This window comes from Bolinopsis microptera, chromosome 2, assembly GCF_026151205.1.
Source record: "Bolinopsis microptera isolate Bmic1 chromosome 2, MBARI_Bmic_1.0, whole genome shotgun sequence".
NCBI lineage: Eukaryota > Metazoa > Ctenophora > Tentaculata > Lobata > Bolinopsidae > Bolinopsis > Bolinopsis microptera.
Window position 1 is genome coordinate 22,163,914 of NC_087073.1, and position 22,913 is coordinate 22,186,826.

Sequence of the window (22,913 nt, forward strand, 5' to 3'; positions counted from 1 at the left end):
TGACATACTGTGATGTGACATGCTGTGATGTGACATACTGTGATGTGACATACTGTGATATGACATACTGTGATGTGACATACTGTGATGTGACATGCTGTAATGTGACATGCTGTGATGTGACATTCTGGACGCTAGCTTAAACTGCTCGTCTGGCTGTCAGCAATAACTAATTAGCCATTTTACTGTTGATTTGATAAAATGTGAAAATATCTCATTTCAATTCATTACTTACGATGAATGTTTACAAAGTCCCAGCACATAATGCTGAGATATCACTAGCTATATGACTACCGGGAACCGACCTTCAGTAATTAACATAATATGTGTGACCAACATAATATGTGTGAGTGTATTACATGACATGTTCGAATTCTTTGCCGCGGACTGGCTTTTGTCTCTATAAGTATAACGCGGCTTTTAATGTTTTGTGTCGGGTTTCGGTGATACTTTTTATTTTATTTCAAACTATATAGTGTTGCTGTGTTTCAAGTTTTCTTTGAACGGAACCCCTACATGGATATGCTAACTGCTAAGTACAGATGAGATACAAGTGTGACCTCTATCTGTTTTCTGACCTCATCCAGACTTGGTTGATGATCTTATCCGCTTGCGTTCATTTTTTCATCCAATTCCTTATTTTCATGGAATTGTTGTCAGCGTTTGGTTTGGATTCTACTTTCGGCCTTCGGGTTGAAAAGTCACGCCAAATAGAGCCGAGGTCGGTGCTACTAGCAGTAGCACTACTAGCTCGTGACTGGCCCAAAAGTAAAAGTGAATAGGGGTAATTTGAGACGTGGCTGAAATGACGTTCAGGTTTGATCCAATTTGCACTCACTTTTAATGCAGTGCACTTCGCTCTCGTTTCCTGTGAAATGTTTTCAATAGTGTTCTGTTCCAGGGATTCATTAACTGGTCGAAGCCTAGCAGGCACGATGTATTTATTGTGTTAGTAGTTTGAGCCAACTTCTATAAACTCATCAGGTTTCTGTACACTTTATACACTTCAGTTGTACCACTTAGTACTAGTCATATTTACAAGTCATATTTATGTTGGTTGGTTTCGGGCCAATGTTTAGCGTGAATGAGGTCATGATAATGTACATTGTGACTTGTGACTCCTCCTCCTAGCACTCCTTTCCAAGCTCTTTGTTGTGTTCCATTATCTCTGAGACTTTCACCTGTTCACCAGATATTTTTGTCAGTCATGAACACAGTAATATTCCAAAATTGGGCAATCATTGAGTAGCTTTGTCACGTTTATATCCTGGATCAAAGAAGAGTAAGACATTGGCTGATCAGTGAGCTTATACAATTAATTGATGACCACATCTTACTCTTTGTTATATAGTTTCTACAAACAATGCATATATATCAGTGTGTTACTATTCTGCAAAGTAATTCCGTTCATTCTCATTGTTCTTGCGACAAGGATAACTCTTTAACCTTCCCCAAAACCTCACAAGTACAATCTAATTTTACGGCGCGTCGAGGGGTTAACATTCAGCAGTAGATAAACATTCAGCATGAGTAGGTATTCCCTCTCCCTCTCACTTTGTTTTTGTTCTAGAACTTTCGTCACACTTTATAATACTCGTACATTAGTGGTTCCCTGAAAGTGGAGAGCGAGTAGGATGATCTCACTTGTGTAAACTGAACTAATTTTCCCTCTACAGGTCTTAAATTAGATTTTCAGTGAACGATATCGGATGTGTTGTGCTTTAAGTTTAACACAGAGACTCCGTTATTTCAAGCCTATTTGTGGCCACTGTCGTAACTGTTGTTTTGTTTTTAGTGTATATTAAACCAATGTTGTATCTTCATGGTTTATACTTCAGCACCGTTTTGTATTAGTCGACTTTCGTAGCTATTAACTGGATGATTTGCGATTTTCATTAGTTTAAGATACTCATCCTCAATTCAAATTTGCAGAAAATCGCTCGAATTAGATTTTGGATTTTGTACACCGGCCTCATTGCTTGATGCAATATATTGTGGCTGTTGGCGACTCCATGATGTACACGTTCAATGTTTACGATGTATAATATGACGTTCAATAATACACGATCGTACTATAACAATAACACACCACTTTTTTGAGGTGTGATATTCCTACTGTGACGAACGTACGACGTATATTGTACAATGTAGGTGTATTCATACTTTTAGTTTTAGTTTTACACTTTATGATCAAGTTTAGGGTATCTCGTCAAACTTTAGGGATTGGGATTTCATAGCCACTGGCAAAAATGAAAACCACACGTTTTTGGTAGATTATTTTAAAATCTTAATTAGATTTGGTGGTTGTGTAATTCACCCATATTATATAATATATATCAGACAAATTTACATTTCGGTTGCATCTTTGCAATTGGTTGTGTATCTCCGTAACAACTTATCCTTGTTAAAACAATGTACGCAATGAACGCTGTTTTACTGCTGATGTCGGTGTAGCTTTTGATAATATCGATATTTTTAACAGACATCATATTTTCACCTCGTTTGGTCTGTTTAGCTTTCTAAAACATGAAGTGACGATCTATGAAGTGACGTAATAAGTTATTGAAGTGAAATGTCAGAACGGTACGGACCTCATACACATTCCTGGACTGGACAAATGTTAGTCCGACTATGTCCATTGATGTCCTGCTTTTATTATATTCGTTCGCTCTTTCGAACAGTTGCTGCTAAAGTGTTTGAGACGATGATCTAATTTGAAATGTGATGCCGATATGCCGGTTATTTTGTAGAACGCTATAATTCTCGCAAAATGAGCCTCTGGTGTAAATCCCAGCCAGCTGCTAGTACATTATTATCGCCGCTGCATTTGTAGTTCTCTTAACTGCTCCAGCCTAGATGTAGTCTAATTCAGTATGTTTTCTTTTTCGTTATTTTGAATGTTTCAGCCCTCGCGGTTGTCACAACAGTAAATATTTTTACAACTTCTGGACAAGTTTAAACAATTTTGAATCCCATTTTTCCCACAGCTCGTAAACAATTGTGGAATGCGAAGAATCGGGCCTTGTTTAAGCAGTGTGCTTGTCAGTTCTTGTTCAAGGAGGTCCTAGTGTCATGTTATGAGTTAATACTGCTGTTGAAAACCTGAAATTACTCTGAACTCTACGAAGAAATCCTCCCAGTGCTAATTAGCATCAGAAATCGGGTAGAATATTTTCAACAATCAACATGGGCGCCATATCAGGTTTCCTGGGCTGTCAGAGTGACTTTACTGATCTCTAACTACAGAGTCGTATGGTTAAATGACTGATATTGGTGCTTGCGACCGCTGCTTTTCCTTGTACACAAAACACCTGACTCACCAGCATGCGTTTCCTCGCATCTCAACACTTTCCAATACACCTAATTGTGATATATTTGTAGCTGTGATGCTGTCATGACTACCTCTGATGTTGTCATAACAGGCGTGTTAAATCTTGGCGAGAAGTGCTTTTTTTTGCCACCCCGTGTTGATCAACATTTCCTGTCTCCAGTTGCTTAATTTCGTGTTCTCATTGCCTTTCGTGCTCTCATTGTCTAATTTCATCCTTCCTAACTAAGGTTATACCTATACCCAGTTAATCCCCAGTTCTGATATTCGATATTCTTGCATATCGTCCAGCATTTGTAAATATTCGTTATTCATTCACAAGTTTTTCAATACAGCTCTTTGTGCAGTGCGGAAGGTATGACAGCAGAATTAATATTAAGTGAGAAGAAGCCGCCCACAGCAGAGGATGAGGCCTTTAAGCGAAAGAACGTGTTTTACAGATCAATCCAGAGACTAAAAAGGAAGAAGAAACTACCCGTGGAAAAGAAACCACCCGTGGAGAAAAAACAAACTGTCCCTCCTCCTCCCACACCTTCAGCACCAGCACCACCACAACGTATGAGTAAGTTGATTTGTGAAAATGGCAGTGATTATCCTTCCAAACCTTAGGATGTTCGCTGACCAACCCAAGCCAACTCGGTTCATCAATCATCTTCATTCTATATAAGACGTACATAACCTCATGTTTCCCCCACTTTACCCATTTCTCCCTCAGGTTCAGTAAGCGACTCAGTAATCAGCAACTCTCCCTCCCTCAATAAACTCAAACTCCCTGGTATGCAATCCTCTCCATCCCAAAATGGGACTGCAGTCCAGAGATCACGAGAGCGGTCTGATTCGGGACGGAAACCCTCCCCGTCCCCAAACAACCCCAGTGCAAGAAACAGGGAACGGTCAGATTCGGGACGCGGGAAAGCTTCAGACTCGGGACGGAAAGCTTCAGCTCCTCCAGAAATGATCAAGTCAGCCAAGAGTGAAATCGATATCAAAGCCAATGGAAAGGTAATTTTATTTTTAATCCTTGCATTGCACTGATAATAATGTACTTGTAACAAGAATTACAGGCATTACTGAAGATAATGCTGATAAGGCAAGCTTAATTTGTGTATAGTGTGTACTAATATACTTTTGTACTGTGATGATGTTGATAGTTTGTTGACAACCGTCTGGTGTTTTCTCGACAATTATGCCAGAGCGGACAAAATGAAACAGGGCAAATAGCTGGTAATACAAAGTAAATAATAAAGTAGAACCGACGGCTCGGCATTTGCTGGCCTTTTACTAAGCCTTAGTAAAAAAAGGCCCACAAGTGCCGAAACTTCAGTTGTTCTCTTTGATTAACTTCTTCTCTTTGCTCGTAACCAAAACAAACATACGCTCAGACTTACAAGATTTATTTTTTGTAAAATTAGATACGTTTCTGATCGCCATCATTAACAACTTGATAGATGGTTTCATGTATACTTCTCATTAAAATATCTACAATGAAAAGTATTGAAATCAGATAAATATTCGTAACGAGGTCCAATTATTCCTGATGAAACCTAATTACAATTTCTGGACTGGCCAGTCCAGAAATTCGATTATGTAATTACTGCACCAATTTCAGCTCCAGCATAATAAGTATAAAACACATTTTAACGCCCATTTACCGTCTTATTAGCAATTCTAGAATAGTTATAAAGAGCATTACATGTAACAAATTTGTAATTTTCACCATTAGATATAATTGGCATGTGTATATGTGACTATGAGTGCGTATGTATAATTGGCAAATGAGCGCTAGGCGTATCTTTCGCCTTGATGTATGGTAAATTGTGTTCGGCACATCTAATTTGATGTACTTTCTTCAAATTTTTAACTGCATCGTTGTTGTGTTGTTGTTTGTGCGATATGATGATGGCTTCCGGGCTTTCAGATCAAAAGTTCAGCTCGGAACGAAACCTCAGTCCAGGACACGTTAAAAAGCAGGTCACCTGCAATGTCCTAATGTATTTGTAGTGTTATAATTTGTTGTATTCTCAATGATGACAGTTGCAGTGTACAAGTGGCTAATTAAAATATTTCTATTTGAATTGTTTTATTTCTCCTTGTACGCAATGTTGTATTGGTAAGTCTACAATTTCAGAAATCGAGACCGTTCAGTATGTTTTCTAAGAAAGAAGAGCCCCCAAAACAACCTTCCAGCCCTAAACCGGATCATTTCAGAGATGTAAAACTCAAGTGAGTCAAACTTCCATCTACATTGTAACTGCACCTGTTCGGCTAGGAGAATCATATTTTGTTGTCATCTCAACTACATATAGGATTATGCAGCATATTTACCATAGCTTGCTGTAAGTGTAACATAATATGATGTATATTGTGTACCCCATACATTTTAATGTGATGTGAAAGATAATACAAACGGCAGATCAATTTAGACTCAAACTTTATTTTGCCTCATCCCTGGCCTCATACTCCCTATCACCCTGAAGACATTCATTACCTTAAATTCTCCGATCAGAAAGACTATCACAGAAACCAAAGTGGTTCCCAAAACGACAGAACGGTACAAGTTATTTGAAAGCGTTTACCAAGTGTCCCTGACAGCTGAGTTGGACGAAGCTTCTGGTAAACTGAAACTGAAACCTGTGGTGTCATGGAGTCACCCTCCGCTGGGGTCCACCCAGTGTCGCAACATTGCTGCTACTGGTAAGGCTGAGATAGAGCTTTTAAAGGGTACAGATTAGTTAAATGTAGATAACTTTAGGTAGAGAATACTTTCTTCTGTTTTAATAACTTTGGCTCTTGATTGTGCTAATGCCTAATATAATATGTAACGCCCAATTTCCTCCAGAAAAAATAGTACCAGAGTTCGCGTTTCCTGACCTAGATATACTGGAAGTCAAAAGAACAAACTTCCTGACGGAGACGTACGCTTTTGTGCAGACAGACATGTCGGCTGCCAGAACAGTCGGTTACTGCCGCAGATTTAAGTACAAGGATACAGTCGCCAGTCGCTGTGAGTTGAGATCACCCGTTATTTGGGGTGGCAGTTGCGTTCATTCCTCTGACTGGCGAGAGCTGTTATTGTGATGATAGGGCTAGAGGTTTCGCGCCATTTCCGAGCTTGTATTGGGCTTTTTTTGTTATGATATACATTAGTCCTGACTCCTGGCCATGTCGACCTATGAGCGTGTAAAGTGTTGTGTGTGTGTGACTTAACGTGAAGCCAAAGCGTTCTAATTGTATGATCTTACTGCTCCAAAGTTTTGCCTGTCACTTAGGAATTCCTGGACCGCGCATTGCAGTGCAAAAATAGGACCTGACTAAACTTCAGAAGATTAATCCTGTTATTCCTGATCGCTGTTTTTCGGGGCTCCAGAGAGAACGTATGCTAGGGAATTATAAACATAAAGCCGGCATCAAATACCGCTTCAGCAATCACGTAACATATTGAGTTTTATTTCCTTTGAAGTAGATAGAAAAAAGGGCTATTCTGAAACTTCATATCTCAGTACGGGCAGGTACTGATGCTAGCGTGAGACAATCGAACGAAGACAAAAACCGGAAATTGACCCGTAATCAACGGAGACTCCTCAAGATCAGAGTGTGGTGTATTGTGACCAAACTCCACTGCTTTGATACCTTCAGTATGATATTTGACGAGGTAAGCCATGTGTGCAGAAAATTCCTTTCTTGCTTTTCGGTTTAATTCTGGTCCCACCCTCTTAGGCTTCCACTCTTATGTTACTGAAAATATCCGAAGAGAACTTTTAAATCTCGATATATCAGGTTTCTGGGAATACAAGAATTTGTTGGGCGACGATATTTTGTCTGAAAAGACCCACAATAACATTTATGTTAAGTTTAACTTATCCGTAACATTGTCAGGTTCATAAAATTAGAAGAGAAAGCACAACAAACGCGGACAGCGAAGTTTTCTCATTTCTTAAATCTATCGGTGAAGCTGCAGCTCCCTTACCGGGATATTCAATGCAAGTCAGTTCTGAAGAATCGTAGCAATGGTTTATTCTTGGCATTGAGCTCTGATTCCACTCCTACATTCCACATTCCTGCCCCTTTATTACATCTAGATTCCATTGGTCAACTATTTTAACACATCAAAACTTAAAAGTGTTGCCCTCATTTTTCTTGATCTCTATAGAAAATATGAAAAAATCAGCTGCTCAGGAATAAGTTCGATGTGTTTCAATAAATTGTTGAAATTACCGTCTCACAGGTCCAGTACATAAGTAAGGACAGTGCAGAAAATGAGATGGGTCTGTACGACATAACCAGACCAGGTCCTGAGGATAGAATCAACCTTTTGAAAAACATAAACCTATTAAACAAGCTGTCCAAGAACATGCTGATCATCATTATGACAGCCCTCTTCACTGAAAGCAAGGTTGGTACTTGGTTCATCTAGTCTTGTTAAATTTAAAGAACAAATTTAAATGATACGTCTTGTTAAGTCTTAGGCTTATTTTCTTTATATTTGTTCAATTGTTACTTCTTTTTATAATTATTCATAGTTATTTATACATAGTTAATAGTTATATTATACATAGTTTTTAATAAGCAGAAATTTTTCGATTCGAATTTCTTGCTATAAATAGATTCAGCTCATTCATGTACGACTTGTGCGTTGATTCAATCAGTTATCCTAACCCCACCCTCTCTTCAGGTACTGTTTCTAGATAAGTCACTATCCTCGTTAACCTCAACTCTCCATGCTCTAACCTCTCTCCTCTACCCTCTGAAATGGGTCTGTATCTACATTCCCATGTTATCTGTTGGTATCAGGGCCCTTGTCCGAGATCTGGTCCAATCTCCTTCACCCTACGTTATAGGTACGTTGGAGTAAACGATAGCTCTGAGGTCTGGAATTAGAGCCAGAGTACAAAGTGGACTAGCTTTCATCACATACCACAAATTTCTTGAATTAATGTCCAGACTGTTTAGAATTTGTGACCATCTTAGACTATACCTGGTTTCAGATATTGTCAACATTTTGTTCGCACGTTATGTGAGCCTTAATGTGCACGATATTGCTAACAAAAATGTGCAATAATTGGTTGCAATTGGTGCAAACATTTGTCGACATTACATTGCGGACGGTAGCCGTGCTGTATGACGTGAATCAGAGTGTCTTCGAATAAATTGTCAGAACTTCATATTAAAATCCTAGATAGATACAGGAAAACTCTATCAGTTTTGTCTAAATCACATAAATGAAGAGTTCCCGTCCCAGGAATGCTGAAGAACGATTACAGTAAAGTGCGAGAGTACGAACTGAAGGACACGGAAGTCCTAGTGGTGGATCTGACCAGGGGCCAGCTGGACGACATGAGGGACGAGGAAGCCAAGATTCTGCCCATCTCAGAAGCTGTAAGTGCTTCATTTATCTGTGCTGAAGATTGTAGGCTATCACTTCTCTCTGTAATATGTATTTCTGTTTGTGTTTTGACACATCTTGGCAAAGAGACGAGGCTTCTTAATTGCTAGTGTCACATGGCTGGTGCTGAAAAGTTAATCGAGACAGTTTTCATAATATTTTGACATCTGAAAATTGTATGTTCAGTCTAGGAAGTCTCTCAAGCATCAGTTACGAGAAGTGAAGAAGAATAACGAACCGGTTGAACAAAGCGAAATTTGGAGATCTTTTCTTAAACCGTATCTCGGTAAAATAGACGAGCTCTGCTATCGTGCTGAAAAGGTTGACGGAATAAGGTTTGAATTAAACATGAAACACACTTATATAACCTTTGAAGATGTAAAAGTTTTACTGAGGTCTGATCGCAATTATTTTGGCAAACGTTGGAATAATAATATTTTCAAAATAAAGGCTTTACCTAATCGACCAATTAGTATGTGTATATTTATGAGTTTTATCCCTCTCGTACAATTACAAATATCTTGTTCCAGGAGAATTCCGATGGCCAGTTACATCGAAGAAATCAAAGAGTTGAAGCCTGGTGATGAAAAATTTGCTCAAAAGTTGTTTAGCACTCAGATGTCTCAGTTATGGTTACAAAAACAAAGACTTGCTATGACCAGACACTGACGACACGCCTAATGTACCGGCAGCTACGTACTTACTGCTGCGCAAATTTTTAATTTATTGACTTTTAAGCCGTAAGTGAAGGGTTGACATTATTATTTGAATTATGTATCCTTCAGATTGTTTATTGATTTGCTCTTAATTTTATATTGTTAAGTTGCCACCTGATCTTATGACTGTCTTACTGATAGTTTAATTGATGTAAACTTATACGTAAATGCACTTTTTTATATTCTTTATTGAAAATAATCATTTGAGTAGAACTAAAAGAGACTTATAAGTGATATAATACAGCATGGAGAGCGATGGGGACCATTGTTATTATAAGCCAATTATCCGACAAATTTGTATTTCTCCAACGCATGAAGAATGGCAATGATCCCGATATAATATAATAAGGCTGTGTATTAAGTCTAAGAATGACAACGGTTGTGTATGACAATTTAAAGAGACTGTTTTTATTAATAATAAGTGAATCTTATGAGTTTGTGACTTTAAAATTGACTTGGGGTTGTTGACATATTACGTAAGCCAGATGTTGCCCCCCCCCCCCCCCTGATCCCCTCCGTAAGTCACTTTACACATATTTAGTGTTCAGAAATATCAGTAAGCTTTGTCAAACCTCCTCCTGCTGACTTATGTAATATGTGAACGACTGTTGTAACATTGACCCAGAATATCCTCGTATTACTTTGTCCATTATTCCACCAAATGCAACTGTCGTCCAGAAGATAGAAATATGTTGCAAGCACATGATTCGTTATTCTGCAAGAAATTACAATCATACATCGCTACTACTCTACTACCTGGCTCGCCAATCCCTGTGCGCGGCGCTCTTTTGAAGCTTCCTGAACATACTATAATAATACGTGAGAGGAGCGAGCAATAGAATAGCAAGCGAGGTAAACGTCGCTAAGGTTTCCCATACTTAAAAGTGGAGATGCTAGCATGTGATCATTTGGCTACCAAATGGACAAGGGAAGCTCGTGTACCGCTGTTTTAGTTTATATGATCAGAATTCTATTTCTAAAGTGTCTATCTGTTTATATATTATCTGTTATCGGTCCAAATACCTCCACGACAGAATTGGATTTAAAATATTTTAATTCGAAATATTATAAAAAGTATAAAAAGAAGTATTATTCATATCATGTTCACAACGGTTTCAGGTTTGCTTATTGTTGGTCGATTTGGTACGAGAATATCGATTTGCTGAACAAGTACTGCGGTAGATAATTAGAGAAACTATTTCCGACGCGAAATGTAGTTTTAGGATAGGAAATATTTTGTAAAGGATTTCCTATCCCAAAACTGCATTTATAAATAGATGTTTATAAATTACATCTGTATGTTTAAAAATGTTTATAAGTGTTAAATGTCTTTGCACTCAAAGCTCTCCTTGATGGCTTGGCTCTTCTGCGATCTGGCTTTTTCCCGGTGACGAATACACGAGGATTTATAAAGTACAATATCGTCAACATTACCTCCACTGTTGTTGACCAAGGATGCCAAATAACCGTTTACTTGGGACGAAGTCATGTTTAAGCGGTCGGCAGCTAACCCCGTTTTGGTGAGGATATCAGCATCAATTTGCAGTGTTGTGCCTGTCCGTTTCTTCTTTTTTACGACTGGTTTGTAGGACTCTGCCGAAGAGGTGAGCTCTTCTTGTGAGGAAATTGACAAGTCTAGTCTGCTAGACGTTGGAGTTGATGCTTGTTGTTTCTCAGCAAACGGCTTGTAACTCTTCTCCTTGTTCATCTTTCGTTTCACACTTCTGAGCGCTCCCATGTCATTGTCTTCCCAATCGGTCCCTACCAAAGCTTATTAGTAGATGCCTGGCTAAAAAACTGCCTTGAAAAATTTCGTGGCTCAACTCCATCGGATTGTGCCTCCACGGGCCACGCCCTTTGCCCTTATTTATCGACGCCCTTATGGCTTATAGTTATACAGGTAAAATTCTTAAAATTGCCGTTTGACCTTTAAATGTCTAGATAGGGCCTTGAAAGCAATGGATTATGGAGTGTACTATAAATGTGATAAAAAGGTTGACTTTAGTCAAGGTCTCATGTCTCTACGACCTTAGCATCAACATGTCTCTGCGCCTCCATTTTAAGGCGCGGTCTCAACCATTGCTCATGGAGACTCGTGTGAACGAGAAGTGCATATTAGTGGGGGTAGAAACACTTAATTTTAATCCAAAGTTGTTAAATTAGTGATTTTGAGACAATTGATATAAAGCTGTTTGATGGGAAATATCAAAATAAATGAGAATAACAAACAATTGGATAAGTTAGTGTATTAAAAGAAATGTTAAGGCATCTGCACAAGACATTCAAACTAATTATATTATTCAACAATAAACTAAATACTGTTATTTCTATGGAAGTTCCTTAAACCTTTCTTAGAAGTGAACGAAAATTTAGACCTATGGGCCTCAACGACTTGAACAAGTTCTTTAAAAGATGATTCAGTTCTAGTGATCCTAGTATTGTAATCAGTCATCAGGGCGATTGCCCGTTCTGCTGAATCATTTCTTGACGATATATTGTTTAAAGCCGATTTTAATTTATTATAGTCGGCTGTCAGAGGCCACCTGTCCTCCTTTAGAAAGTCCGTCGAGACACCAACCAAGTCGATTAGAAGTCGTGATCTTGGTCCAACAAAGTCGGCAAGGGTGACTGGTCTATTTGTGGGAGCTCTGGCTTCTTGATGACGATGTCTCCAGCACTAGAGGTTTTCTTAAGAATAGCTGTAGCTAGCTGTTCCCTCGTTGCAATACGCAAGCTGTCGTCAAATAGGGCGAAGGTGATGTTTTCTTGGGTAAAGTACCAACAGGGACAAAAGGATTTCGCGGTTATTTTGGCCAAAAATCGCGGCGCCACGACAAGCCAAACTAGGCTAATTAGCGGCTAATTCGCGGCGGGAATTTTGAAAATCGCGGCATATTCGCGGCAAAAAATCGAAAAATCGCGGCGAATTCGCGGCCAAAAATAATGTATTTACAGTGCTTAGTTAGAGTTCACATATTCTTTGACTATTCTATTTGATCGGCTAATGTCCCATGAGGATGTGATCTCATCATATGATCTGATACAGGCTGATGGGGGTCCATAACAACAAGAGCTACCATAACTTTGACATGATCTCAAATGTTGCAATGTCATACGTACTGTATGACGTATCTCGTTATCGATACTATATAACTTTCAACAGACGACAGGAGACATCATCATTCGACCATCTACAATTCACAACGATAGCAATGGAATACTACGAACTTCTCAATCCTATTCCCATATCCCTACCTAGTCTATCCCCAATAACCCCATCTAGCATCGAACCTCTACCCCTTGAAGCTTATATCAACCTTGACGACATCCTTTCCCCAGTCCCCTGCACGAACCTTCTAGAAGTTTTAACCACATCCCGGGGGAAGCCCATGATTGTTCACGAAGACAACCTATTTCAGCAACGATCGGAGCTGAAAAACAACATTAGTTACAGATGTAACCTATAGCACGCGAGGAATGGAAGTTGTCCTGCTACCATTACCACAGACAAGAACAGAAGTCTTCTTTTAAGTTTCAACGGGCCCCACAACCATCTGGACAGAAGCCCTAGCACTTAGCAGTCTAGAGAAACATAGGAAAATACATCGGCTGCACGTCACTTACTCCGCCGATATCACGAAACCTGTTAGAGCTCTGGCAACAGAGCTTGGAGTAACTGTCGACAACACATTTCGCATACAACACTCTAGGATTTGAAAAAGACACCGAAAAATTGCCTCTGAACCGGTTAGCTTGCAGCTAAAGAACCAGAACCAGAACCAGAACCAGAACCAGAACCAGAACCAGAACCAGAACCAGAACCAGAACCAGAACCAGAACCAGAACCAGAACCAGAACCAGAACCAGAACCAGAACCAGAACCAGAAGCCACGGTCAACTCACTAAAACAACTCATCTTAGTTATGATTAAAATATAAAGATATTGTTGATTGTGTTACAATTTGCATGTTTACGTAACTTCTACAGTATATCTTTGAACAATTTATCATATAAACAACTACGTAAATTCTATATTATACTATTAAACAATTTATCATATAAACAACAACTTCATACAGATAACAGATTACAGATTGTTCATATAATACAATTAAAGTGTAGCATATTACATGTTCTCAGAGTAGAGTCCGACATGTTTGTCCTGAGCTTAGTCATCACTCTGGAGTAAGCTGAAAAGCTACGTTCCACCTCAGCAGAGTGGCTAGGTATTGAGATAGAAAGGATAACCTAACCAGTCAATAGCCTCAATCAAGGTTGGTACTACTGATCCAAGGTACTGGAAATCCCTTTCCAATGTTCCGTCGGCCATAAGGTCCTGGAGTTCTCTAGAAGAAACAGAATCAGACTGAGTGTGTTCAGCAGCTAAGAATTCCTCGTGCCATAGCACCGCTCGCAGCCATGGAGTGATACCAAGTGTGTCTTTGTAAGATTTTGGTACACAAGGTAGCTACTTTCTTATCTATCTTCTTGAAGGCAATCAGGTCTCTGTGAAAATGAGTCAATAGTTGAGAAAACCTCTAGTGCTGTGTACACAATTAACACTAAACATAAAATACATTTAAAATGAAATGATACATCAATAAAAAATAAACCGTTTGATACATGAATAATATATAAAAATAAAGATTCATTGAAAATAGTTATTATGTTGAAATAAAAATGGGACCACCAGGAGGGGGAGAACCAGGACCACCAGGAGGGGGAGAACCAGGACCACCAGCAGGGGGAGAACCAGGACCACCAGGAGGGGGAGAACCGGGACCACCAGGAGGGGGAGAACCAGGACCACCAGGAGAGGGAGAACCGGGACCACCAGGAGGGGGAGAACCAGGACCACCAGGAGAGGGAGAACCAGGACCACCAGGAGGGAGAGAACCGGGACCGCCAGGAGGGGGAGAACCAGGACCACCAGGAGGGGGAGAACCGGGACCACCAGGAGGGGGAGAACCAGGACCACCAGGAGAGGGAGAACCGGGACCACCAGGAGGGGGAGAACCAGGACCACCAGGAGAGGGAGAACCGGGACCACCAGGAGGGGGAGAACCAGGACCACCAGGAGGGGGAGAACCAGGACCACCAGGAGGGGGAGAACCGGGACCACCAGGAGGGGGAGAACCGGGACCACCAGGAGGGGGAGAACCAGGACCACCAGGAGAGGGAGAACCAGGACCACCAGGAGGGGGAGAACCGGGACCACCAGGAGGGGGAGAACCGGGACCACCAGGAGGGGGAGAACCAGGACCACCAGGAGGGGGAGAAGACCACCAGGAGGGGGAGAACCAGGACCACCAGGAGGACCACCAGGAGGGGGAGAACCGGGACCACCAGGAGGGGGAGAACCAGGACCACCAAGAGGGGGAGAACCGGGACCACCAGGAGGGGGAGAAGACCACCAGGAGAGGGAGAACCAGGACCACCAGCAGGGGGAGAACCAGGACCACCAGCAGGGGGAGAACCAGGACCACCAGGAGGGGGAGAACCGGGACCACCAGGAGGGAGAGAACCAGGACCACCAGGAGAGGGAGAACCGGGACCACCAGGAGAGGGAGAACCAGGACCACCAGGAGGGGGAGAACCGGGACCGCCAGGAGAGGGAGAGAACCAGGACCACCAGGAGGGGGAGAACCAGGACCACTAGGAGGGGGAGAAGACCACCAGGAGAGGGAGAACCAGGACCACCAGGAGGACCACCAGGAGGGGGAGAACCGGGACCGCCAGGAGGGGGAGAACCAGGACCACCAAGAGGGGGAGAACCGGGACCACCAGGAGAGGGAGAACCAGGATCACCAGGAGGGGGAGAACCAGGACCACCAGCAGGGGGAGAACCAGGACCACCAGGAGGGGGAGAACCGGGACCACCAGGAGGGAGAGAACCAGGACCACCAGGAGAGGGAGAACCGGGACCACCAGGAGAGGGAGAACCAGGACCACCAGGAGGGGGAGAACCGGGACCACCAGGAGGGGGAGAACCAGGACCACCAGGAGAGGGAGAACCGGGACCACCAGGAGGGGGAGAACCAGGACCACCAGGAGGGGGAGAACCAGGACCACCAGGAGAGGGAGAACCAGGACCACCAGGAGAGGGAGAACCAGGACCACCAGGAGAGGGAGAACCAGGACCACTAGGAGGGGGAGAACCGGGACCACCAGGAGGGGGAGAACCGGGACCACCAGGAGGGGGAGAACCGGGACCACCAGGAGAGGGAGAACCGGGACCACCAGGAGAGGGAGAACCAGGACCACCAGGAGGGGGAGAACCGGGACCACCAGGAGGGGGAGAACCAGGACCACCAGGAGAGGGAGAACCGGGACCACCAGGAGGGGGAGAACCAGGACCACCAGGAGGGGGAGAACCAGGACCACCAGGAGAGGGAGAACCAGGACCACCAGGAGAGGGAGAACCAGGACCACCAGGAGAGGGAGAACCGGGACCACCAGGAGGGAGAGAACCAGGACCACCAGGAGGGAGAGAACCAGGACCACCAGGAGAGGGAGAACCGGGACCACCAGGAGAGGGAGAACCAGGACCACCAGGAGGGGGAGAACCAGGACCACCAGGAGGGGGAGAACCAGGACCACCAGGAGAGGGAGAACCGGGACCGCCAGGAGAGGGAGAACCAGGACCACTAGGAGGGGGAGAACCGGGACCACCAGGAGGGGGAGAACCGGGACCACCAGGAGGGGGAGAACCGGGACCACCAGGAGGGGGAGAACCGGGACCACCAGGAGAGGGAGAACCAGGATCACCAGGAGGGGGAGAACCAGGACCACCAGGAGGGGGAGAACCAGGATCACCAGGAGGGGGAGAACCAGGATCACCAGGAGGGGGAGAACCAGGACCACCAGGAGGGGGAGAACCAGGATCACCAGGAGGGGGAGAACCAGGACCACCAGGAGGGGGAGAACCAGGATCACCAGGAGGGGGAGAACCAGGACCACCAGGAGGGGGAGAACCAGGACCACCAGGAGGGGGAGAACCAGGACCACCAGGAGGGGGAGAACCAGGACCACCAGGAGGGGGAGAACCAGGACCACCAGGAGGGGGAGAACCAGGACCACCAGGAGGGGGAGAACCAGGACCACCAGGAGGGGGAGAACCAGGACCACCAGGAGGGGGAGAACCAGGACCACCAGCAGGGGGAGAACCAGGACCACCAGGAGGGGGAGAACCAGGACCACCAGCAGGGGGAGAACCAGGACCACCAGGAGGGGGAGAACCGGGTGGTCCTAGTACCGTCGTGGCGGTTAAAGCAACTCATCCAGGTAAGCATCGTTTTACAGTTGTTCAGTGCCTCGTCTCACTATATAGAAGGTTGGTATGATGAACTATGAGTAAACAGAAGTAATGGTTTCCTACACTAATGGTCGGTTTATATAGTCCGTAATGATGTTAGATAACAAGCTTCTTAGCTCGTCATTAATAAGGTCGGCATTAATGAGATCCGGTACTAATGAGATCTAATAATTAGATCATAGCTCGTCACTGACTGGGCAATTAGGATCCGATAGTTGCCCAGTTGCCCGCTAATTAGACAATTTGTAGTTAGCTGTTTGTTGTAATATGGTATTTAGAGATATCTTTTAGGATATCTTAGTTTTAGTATAACGTTTACGGGACGTAGAATTTAGTATGTGTTTCCGGGTATATAATAACCAATGTTTTTATATGTTCGTATTTGGGAGTTACACATTTTGAGTGTAAGTCGGTTGGCTGGCAGAACTACTGTCAGACTAACTGTCTGAAAGTGAAACGAGCCGTCCGCTCACTTTGCACCTGACTTACAGCCAGGCCTGTGGTTGGTCCTCGCGACCACAGCGTGACTGCTAGTGGAGTGCTCATTGGCGAGACGGCGTGTCACGTGGTACAAGCAGATGCGTTGTGCCGTCACGCAGTGTGGCGTGACGAAGTTTTGAGAGTATACCCGGAGAGCCGGATGTGGAGAGCTCACTTCTTGGTTGCCCCTTAATCATTTTAAGGGATTCAAATTGACGGTAGCCAGTCTTACTGAGCACTACCATTTGTGATTAGTCACGTCAATTGATTGGAGCGAACACTTGGAGGTTTTTATCTGTTGACGTTCACTTTGTATTACTTTTCCTTTTATTTAATTATCCCTTTTAATATACTCGTTTCATTTCTATCTTACGGTACGCCCTGCCGTTTCGTGCTTCGTGACTAGAGCTTGACTAGCATACACTAAACACTAAGAGAACGCGGTTTTCTATATCTGGAGGCCACTTTTAGTGTTGCTATTTTTGCTCGTGATCCTTCTAGTGTCACCTATATTCAGTATAGTTTCGTTTAAGATCCTAACGTTTCTCATTTGCTAAGCTAAGTTCGGTGTACGTCGCAGTTCAGAAGAATTACGTTGGAGGTTGTTCTAGATCTTGAGTACTTCCTACTAGAATCGGTAAGTGTTGCTACGCATTTTGTGGTACCTGTATATTCCAGTTCAGTGCTATCGTTTTAACGAGCACCCAGTTTTACAGCCGTTTGTAAGCTTCGCAGTACAGTTAAATCTAGATAGATAGCTCGTATTTGTGAGATTAAGCTACCATGAGAAATGATGATCGTAACGTTCGCCATCAGTTGGAAGGTTGTTGGGAGTGTGGTGATATTGGACATTTTCAGAGGAACTGTCCGAGCAGATTAGCTGGTAATAGAGGTAGATATCAAGACAGAGGGTCTTCATATCAGAGTGGTTATGGCCAACAGAGTTGGAACAGAGTGTATAGACCTAACAGTCAGGTGCCTTTAAACTTCTAAAGGGTGGCCCTAGATTTAAGAGGAGGTCACCCGCGGTCAAAAACACACGTATTTATGAGATTGTAATGAGATTTTCGAAAGTGTCGTCTTCTGTCATCAGGAAGCTTCAGGAGCTTGCTAACTGTACTTTTACCACGAAGCATATCTCGGGGAAGAGAAACCAGAAGTGTGGTGGATTTAACCGCTATAAATACCAGGGTTATGGTAAATCTCGAGAAAATGTAGCGAGCATTAGTAGCAGTTGCACTTTTAGTCTTGAAGCTGCCTTAGAGGGAGTAAACCGGGTGACACGTGAACATTATAGATGTAAACACCCGATACTGTTTAAGAGGCTGCAGGTACCGGTTAGCAGCGAGACAGTGGTTAAGGATGATTGCAGTAATATGATCGAGGAATCTTGCAATGAGTTGAGTGTTGAGGATAGTATGATTCCGGGGTTCTTGTTTGATGAGAAGTTTAGTGATGACCATAGCACAGTAAACGTTGTTCAGATTACGCCTGAAGTTGATAGCCACCATTGCAATTGTAGTCTTACTCAGGCTGATACTACAGAGAAGGCATCAGTAGTTGCGGGAGCAGTTGATGCGGTGGAAAATGTTTCAGCGGTTACTAGAGATGTAAGCTCTCTAGAGAGAGGGGTCTTGTGTACAGCAAGTAAGCCACCTCAGGCATACATTTACAATAAGGCTAAGAGCAGTGGAGCTGAGTTAAAGACGGACTCATCGGAGCGATTTGTAGATTATTCCGATAGTAATAGTGAAGAGGAGACAGATTTTCAACTGAGAAGAGCACCAGTTGTGAGGAGAAGAGAGGTTCATCCGAAGAAGTTTCGTCTGGAGAAGGATGGTGCAGCTAGCATTTACAAGCAACCTAGTTTTAGTTCAACTCCTAGGGCTGTTAATAGACCTGCTCAACTAGATCTGAATTCTATAAATCCTAGTTTTCGTACGGTAACACCTCTCACACATAACATTCCCTCAGGCGATAGTGTAGAAACAGTTGATAATTCTGCAGAATTCTTCACTCCAGCTAGAGAGAGATCGGCCGCTAGAAGATCATCGAGTCCGGTTGTTGGTGAAGGAACGGTGGGTCATAGCAGTTCTATGTCATATGATACAGTGGGGCACGACATTGACACAACAGGATCGCTTTCTCCTGTGGATCTAAGAAGACAGAGCCCTCCGAGGGAGGAGCGCAGATATAACACTAGGAGACCTGAGGAACGGAGACAACCTGATCGTCTAGGATACAACGTTAGACTAGTTACGGATCTTATAAAACTCTTCAACCAGTAGAAGACGAGGAGATGCCCGGATAGGGAAGTACACTTACTTTTGGAATCTAGTTTCAGAACAGTATAGTCTTACTCACTTAGCTAGACTTTCCACTTAGTATTTAGCAGTGGAACCGTACCTTACTTAGGTATAACACGTGTTATCTTTCAGAACAGTACTGATAGGGATATTAGGATCTTTACTCGCAACACGACTCGCTCAGGGCTGCTTTAGTGGCGGAAACGTAGAAACTTTCGAATTTATTTTGACTTCTTTGTTTGCTTGTCAAGGACGTTTTAGAGATTCCGATACATCTCTATCTAATGATGAAGACTCAACACCAAAGACTCTACAACTTGGTGCAAAAGGGAAGTATTTGAAGGTTTTGGAAAGTTTTGAAAGATTTGTGGAAGTCAATTTCAGTTTTAACTTTAGGATTTTGAGGATTTAAATTTAATGCACAGGGTTAGGGCCGTGTATTTTATTTTGAGACTTGATTTATTTTTAAGTTTTGGACTTTTGATGCGTGGGAGCATTGAAATTTAAATTTTGAAAAGGGCGATTATTTTATTGTTTTAAAATATTCGAAAAAAATTTTTGGGTAGAGATGTTGTAATATGGTATTTAGAGATATCTTTTAGGATATCTTAGTTTTAGTATAACGTTTACGGGACGTAGAATTTAGTATGTGTTTCCGGGTATATAATAACCAATGTTTTTATATGTTCGTATTTGGGAGTTACACATTTTGAGTGTAAGTCGGTTGGCTGGCAGAACTACTGTCAGACTAACTGTCTGAAAGTGAAACGAGCCGTCCGCTCACTTTGCACCTGACTTACAGCCAGGCCTGTGGTTGGTCCTCGCGACCACAGCGTGACTGCTAGTGGAGTGCTCATTGGCGAGACGGCGTGTCACGTGGTACAAGCAGATGCGTTGTGCCGTCACGCAGTGTGGCGTGACGAAGTTTTGAGAGTATACCCGGAGAGCCGGATGTGGAGAGCTCACTTCTTGGTTGCCCCTTAATCATTTTAAGGGATTCAAATTGACGGTAGCCAGTCTTACTGAGCACTACCATTTGTGATTAGTCACGTCAATTGATTGGAGCGAACACTTGGAGGTTTTTATCTGTTGACGTTCACTTTGTATTACTTTTCCTTTTATTTAATTATCCCTTTTAATATACTCGTTTCATTTCTATCTTACGGTACGCCCTGCCGTTTCGTGCTTCGTGACTAGAGCTTGACTAGCATACACTAAACACTAAGAGAACGCGGTTTTCTATATGTTAGCATGATAAAACTGAGGTCATAATAAGGGAGCGTTCACATATTACGTGAGCAAGTTGATGATCACCTCGCAAAACGGAAGCCTCGTTTTCAATTAGTATTTGGAGGGGTAGGTGAGGACTTCAAAAACCAAGAAAATGTTTTCGGCTCATATTATGATCAGGGTATCATAAAACGTGGAGAAAAGTGGTTTCCTGCAGGAAAACTTGGGAAAAATTACTTCAGTCAGAGTAATTTTCGATACGTACCTCTGATAGTGATCGGGGGCTTTTGGAGCTCACCTGACTGAATTCAACAATTTCTCATAGTTCAGTTCATAGAATTAGAAATGCAGTGTGTCCAGGTAAATTTTAAAATGAAATCTATGAATTTCAGAAAATATGAAAATCTATGAAATCTATGAATATTTCCGTACATATTCTGCTCGAGGCCCGCGTGGTCGAGAACTACTACTGGCAAGGGCTTCTGCAAGACGTGACGTGTTAATAACAGCACATATCATGAATATCGATTGCAAAAATAGAAGTGGATTTAAATTTTTATTACGCCTCCCTTTCTTTGTCGCAAACTGTTGAAACCCTCCCCCGGCCCCATCTCAATTAATTGTATAATATGTGAATTACCCTCATAAAATTTCTGTAGATCGGGAGAGCAAACTTTATAATCGATAAATCAAATTTGTTCATTCGGTAATTGTGCAGAGGAGTAATTATGCTATTGTTCCATGGGCAGAGTATTGGGTAAGTGCCTGTGTCGAGACATTGTTTAAAGACTTTGCAAAGGAGCAGTAAGTTAGTTTGTGACAACGATTTAAGTAAGGTGTCTGTGTACTGTTATTATGCAGTCATATGATCTGGTAACCAACATGTCATAAGTTGTTCGGGAACACCTGTTCGTGTACAACTGTTCGCGAAGACGTGTCGGGCTATTTGGATACTGCCGTTCTTTCGATAAGGATCAATAGAACCTCATTTTCGATATTGTGTTTTACTCAGTTTTATAGCCCTCTATGATAATCGGTTCGCGGAAAATAACCACACAAATCGTAGAGATTTCCCCCAACTTTTAAGTGTACGTTAATTTTGTACCTTATACAGGATGGAAACAGCTGCCTGGAAACCACCAAAGACATATAATGTGGACAACTTCAACCACGCAGCTGATATGACCTACGGGACTATTTGTTGTCTGTGCTTCCTTCTCGGGACGATGGGAAATATTGTGAGCTTGCTTTATTTTAAGGCTAAGAAAAGAGACATATCCAGCGTCATCTATATGGCGATAACGGCAAATGATATAGTCGTCAGTGTGATAGTAGTCCCCGTCGGGATTTCGTTTTTGTCAGAAAGAAGTCCAGGTATCGTATTCGGTACGATCCTGAGCTGTAAAGCCTGGTATTACTTATGGACAATAGCAGTTTTATATAGTATTTTCTTAGTGCTATGCTTGTCTATAACTAGGACAGTGTCACTGATGAGACCATTCCAACAACAGAATATAAGGAATCTGCTCATAGCTATAGTATCGTACTTGTTTCTAATATTGGCTTTGACAATTGGAACCCATATTCAAGACGGGGAGATTAAATTCTCCCCTTGGTTGTCACGCTGTACATTTGATGGCAATTCAGATGGGACTGTGATACTTATCCTGGAGATCATAAGTAGCTTATTGTACATAGCTCCAGTGTTCGTAGTTGCAACAAGCTGTATCATATCAGCTGTGTTGCTAACAAGAAGAAATAATTTAGCACAGGGACAGGAGCTGCAAAAATCCAGAAACAGGGCGACAGTAACGATTTTACTGTTTGCTCTTTTGTATGGAGTGTGCAATGTTCCCCTTGTCTTTACATATATCTTTCTAAGATACGCCATACACACTGATAGGATGGAGTGGTTCTATAATTTGTACCAGTTTGATACACAGTTGTACTACCAGAACGCCATATTAACTGTACTCATCGCAGTGAACTCGGCAGCAAACCCAATCCTATACTTTTGGAGAATGCCTGTGCTGAGAGAATTCATCAGAGGGATATTGAGACTGAACAGAGAAAATAGGAGGCCTCCAAACAACGTCAACCAGCAAGTGAGAATAATTGCAACCGCAAATTCAGACACTCGTTTATAATCAAAGAC

General features: G+C 42.6%; 3 protein-coding genes across 9 annotated transcripts in view; all 3 read left to right on the plus strand.

Annotated features, from left to right (window-relative positions):
• Positions 1-22,913, plus strand: part of LOC134811799 (muscle M-line assembly protein unc-89-like) — a 102,254-nt gene that overhangs the window by 6,463 nt on the left and 72,878 nt on the right. The gene's annotated exons all lie outside the window — the stretch shown is intronic.
• LOC134826604 (DENN domain-containing protein 2A-like) lies at positions 3,668-10,052 on the plus strand. Of its 6 annotated transcripts, none has more exons than XM_063839048.1 (12): positions 3,668-3,890; positions 4,044-4,330; positions 5,457-5,551; positions 5,835-6,022; positions 6,168-6,332; positions 6,829-6,980; positions 7,205-7,312; positions 7,554-7,721; positions 8,001-8,166; positions 8,568-8,704; positions 8,898-9,046; positions 9,242-10,052. In XM_063839048.1, exons 1-12 carry the CDS (start codon positions 3,686-3,688, stop codon positions 9,378-9,380), a joined length of 1,959 nt encoding a protein of 652 aa, XP_063695118.1. In that variant the 5' UTR covers positions 3,668-3,685; the 3' UTR covers positions 9,381-10,052. The 6 variants fall into 6 exon arrangements, with proteins under 6 accessions (XP_063695118.1, XP_063695121.1, XP_063695119.1 ...); XM_063839051.1 differs by having other exon boundaries at positions 3,668-3,884; positions 6,838-6,980; XM_063839049.1 differs by having other exon boundaries at positions 3,668-3,884; positions 9,242-9,460.
• Positions 12,640-19,510, plus strand: LOC134810965 (basic proline-rich protein-like). The gene is made up of 5 exons (XM_063817660.1): positions 12,640-12,883; positions 13,187-13,320; positions 14,121-14,891; positions 14,989-16,711; positions 19,197-19,510. Exons 1-5 carry the CDS (start codon positions 12,640-12,642, stop codon positions 19,508-19,510), a joined length of 3,186 nt encoding a protein of 1,061 aa, XP_063673730.1.

Coding starts and splice junctions, on each gene's coding strand:
- LOC134826604 (XM_063839048.1), top strand. CDS start 3,686: ATGACAGCAGAATTAATATTAAGTGAGAAGAAGCCGCCCACAGCAGAG. Junction 8,705..8,897: donor TTCTGCCCATCTCAGAAGCT/GTAAGTGCTTCA, acceptor TTGTATGTTCAG/TCTAGGAAGTCTCTCAAGCA. Junction 9,047..9,241: donor GAAAAGGTTGACGGAATAAG/GTTTGAATTAAA, acceptor ATCTTGTTCCAG/GAGAATTCCGATGGCCAGTT.
- LOC134810965 (XM_063817660.1), top strand. CDS start 12,640: ATGGAATACTACGAACTTCTCAATCCTATTCCCATATCCCTACCTAGT. Junction 12,884..13,186: donor AAACAACATTAGTTACAGAT/GTAACCTATAGC, acceptor GTTAGCTTGCAG/CTAAAGAACCAGAACCAGAA. Junction 14,892..14,988: donor GGGGAGAACCAGGACCACCA/GCAGGGGGAGAA, acceptor CGGGACCACCAG/GAGAGGGAGAACCAGGACCA.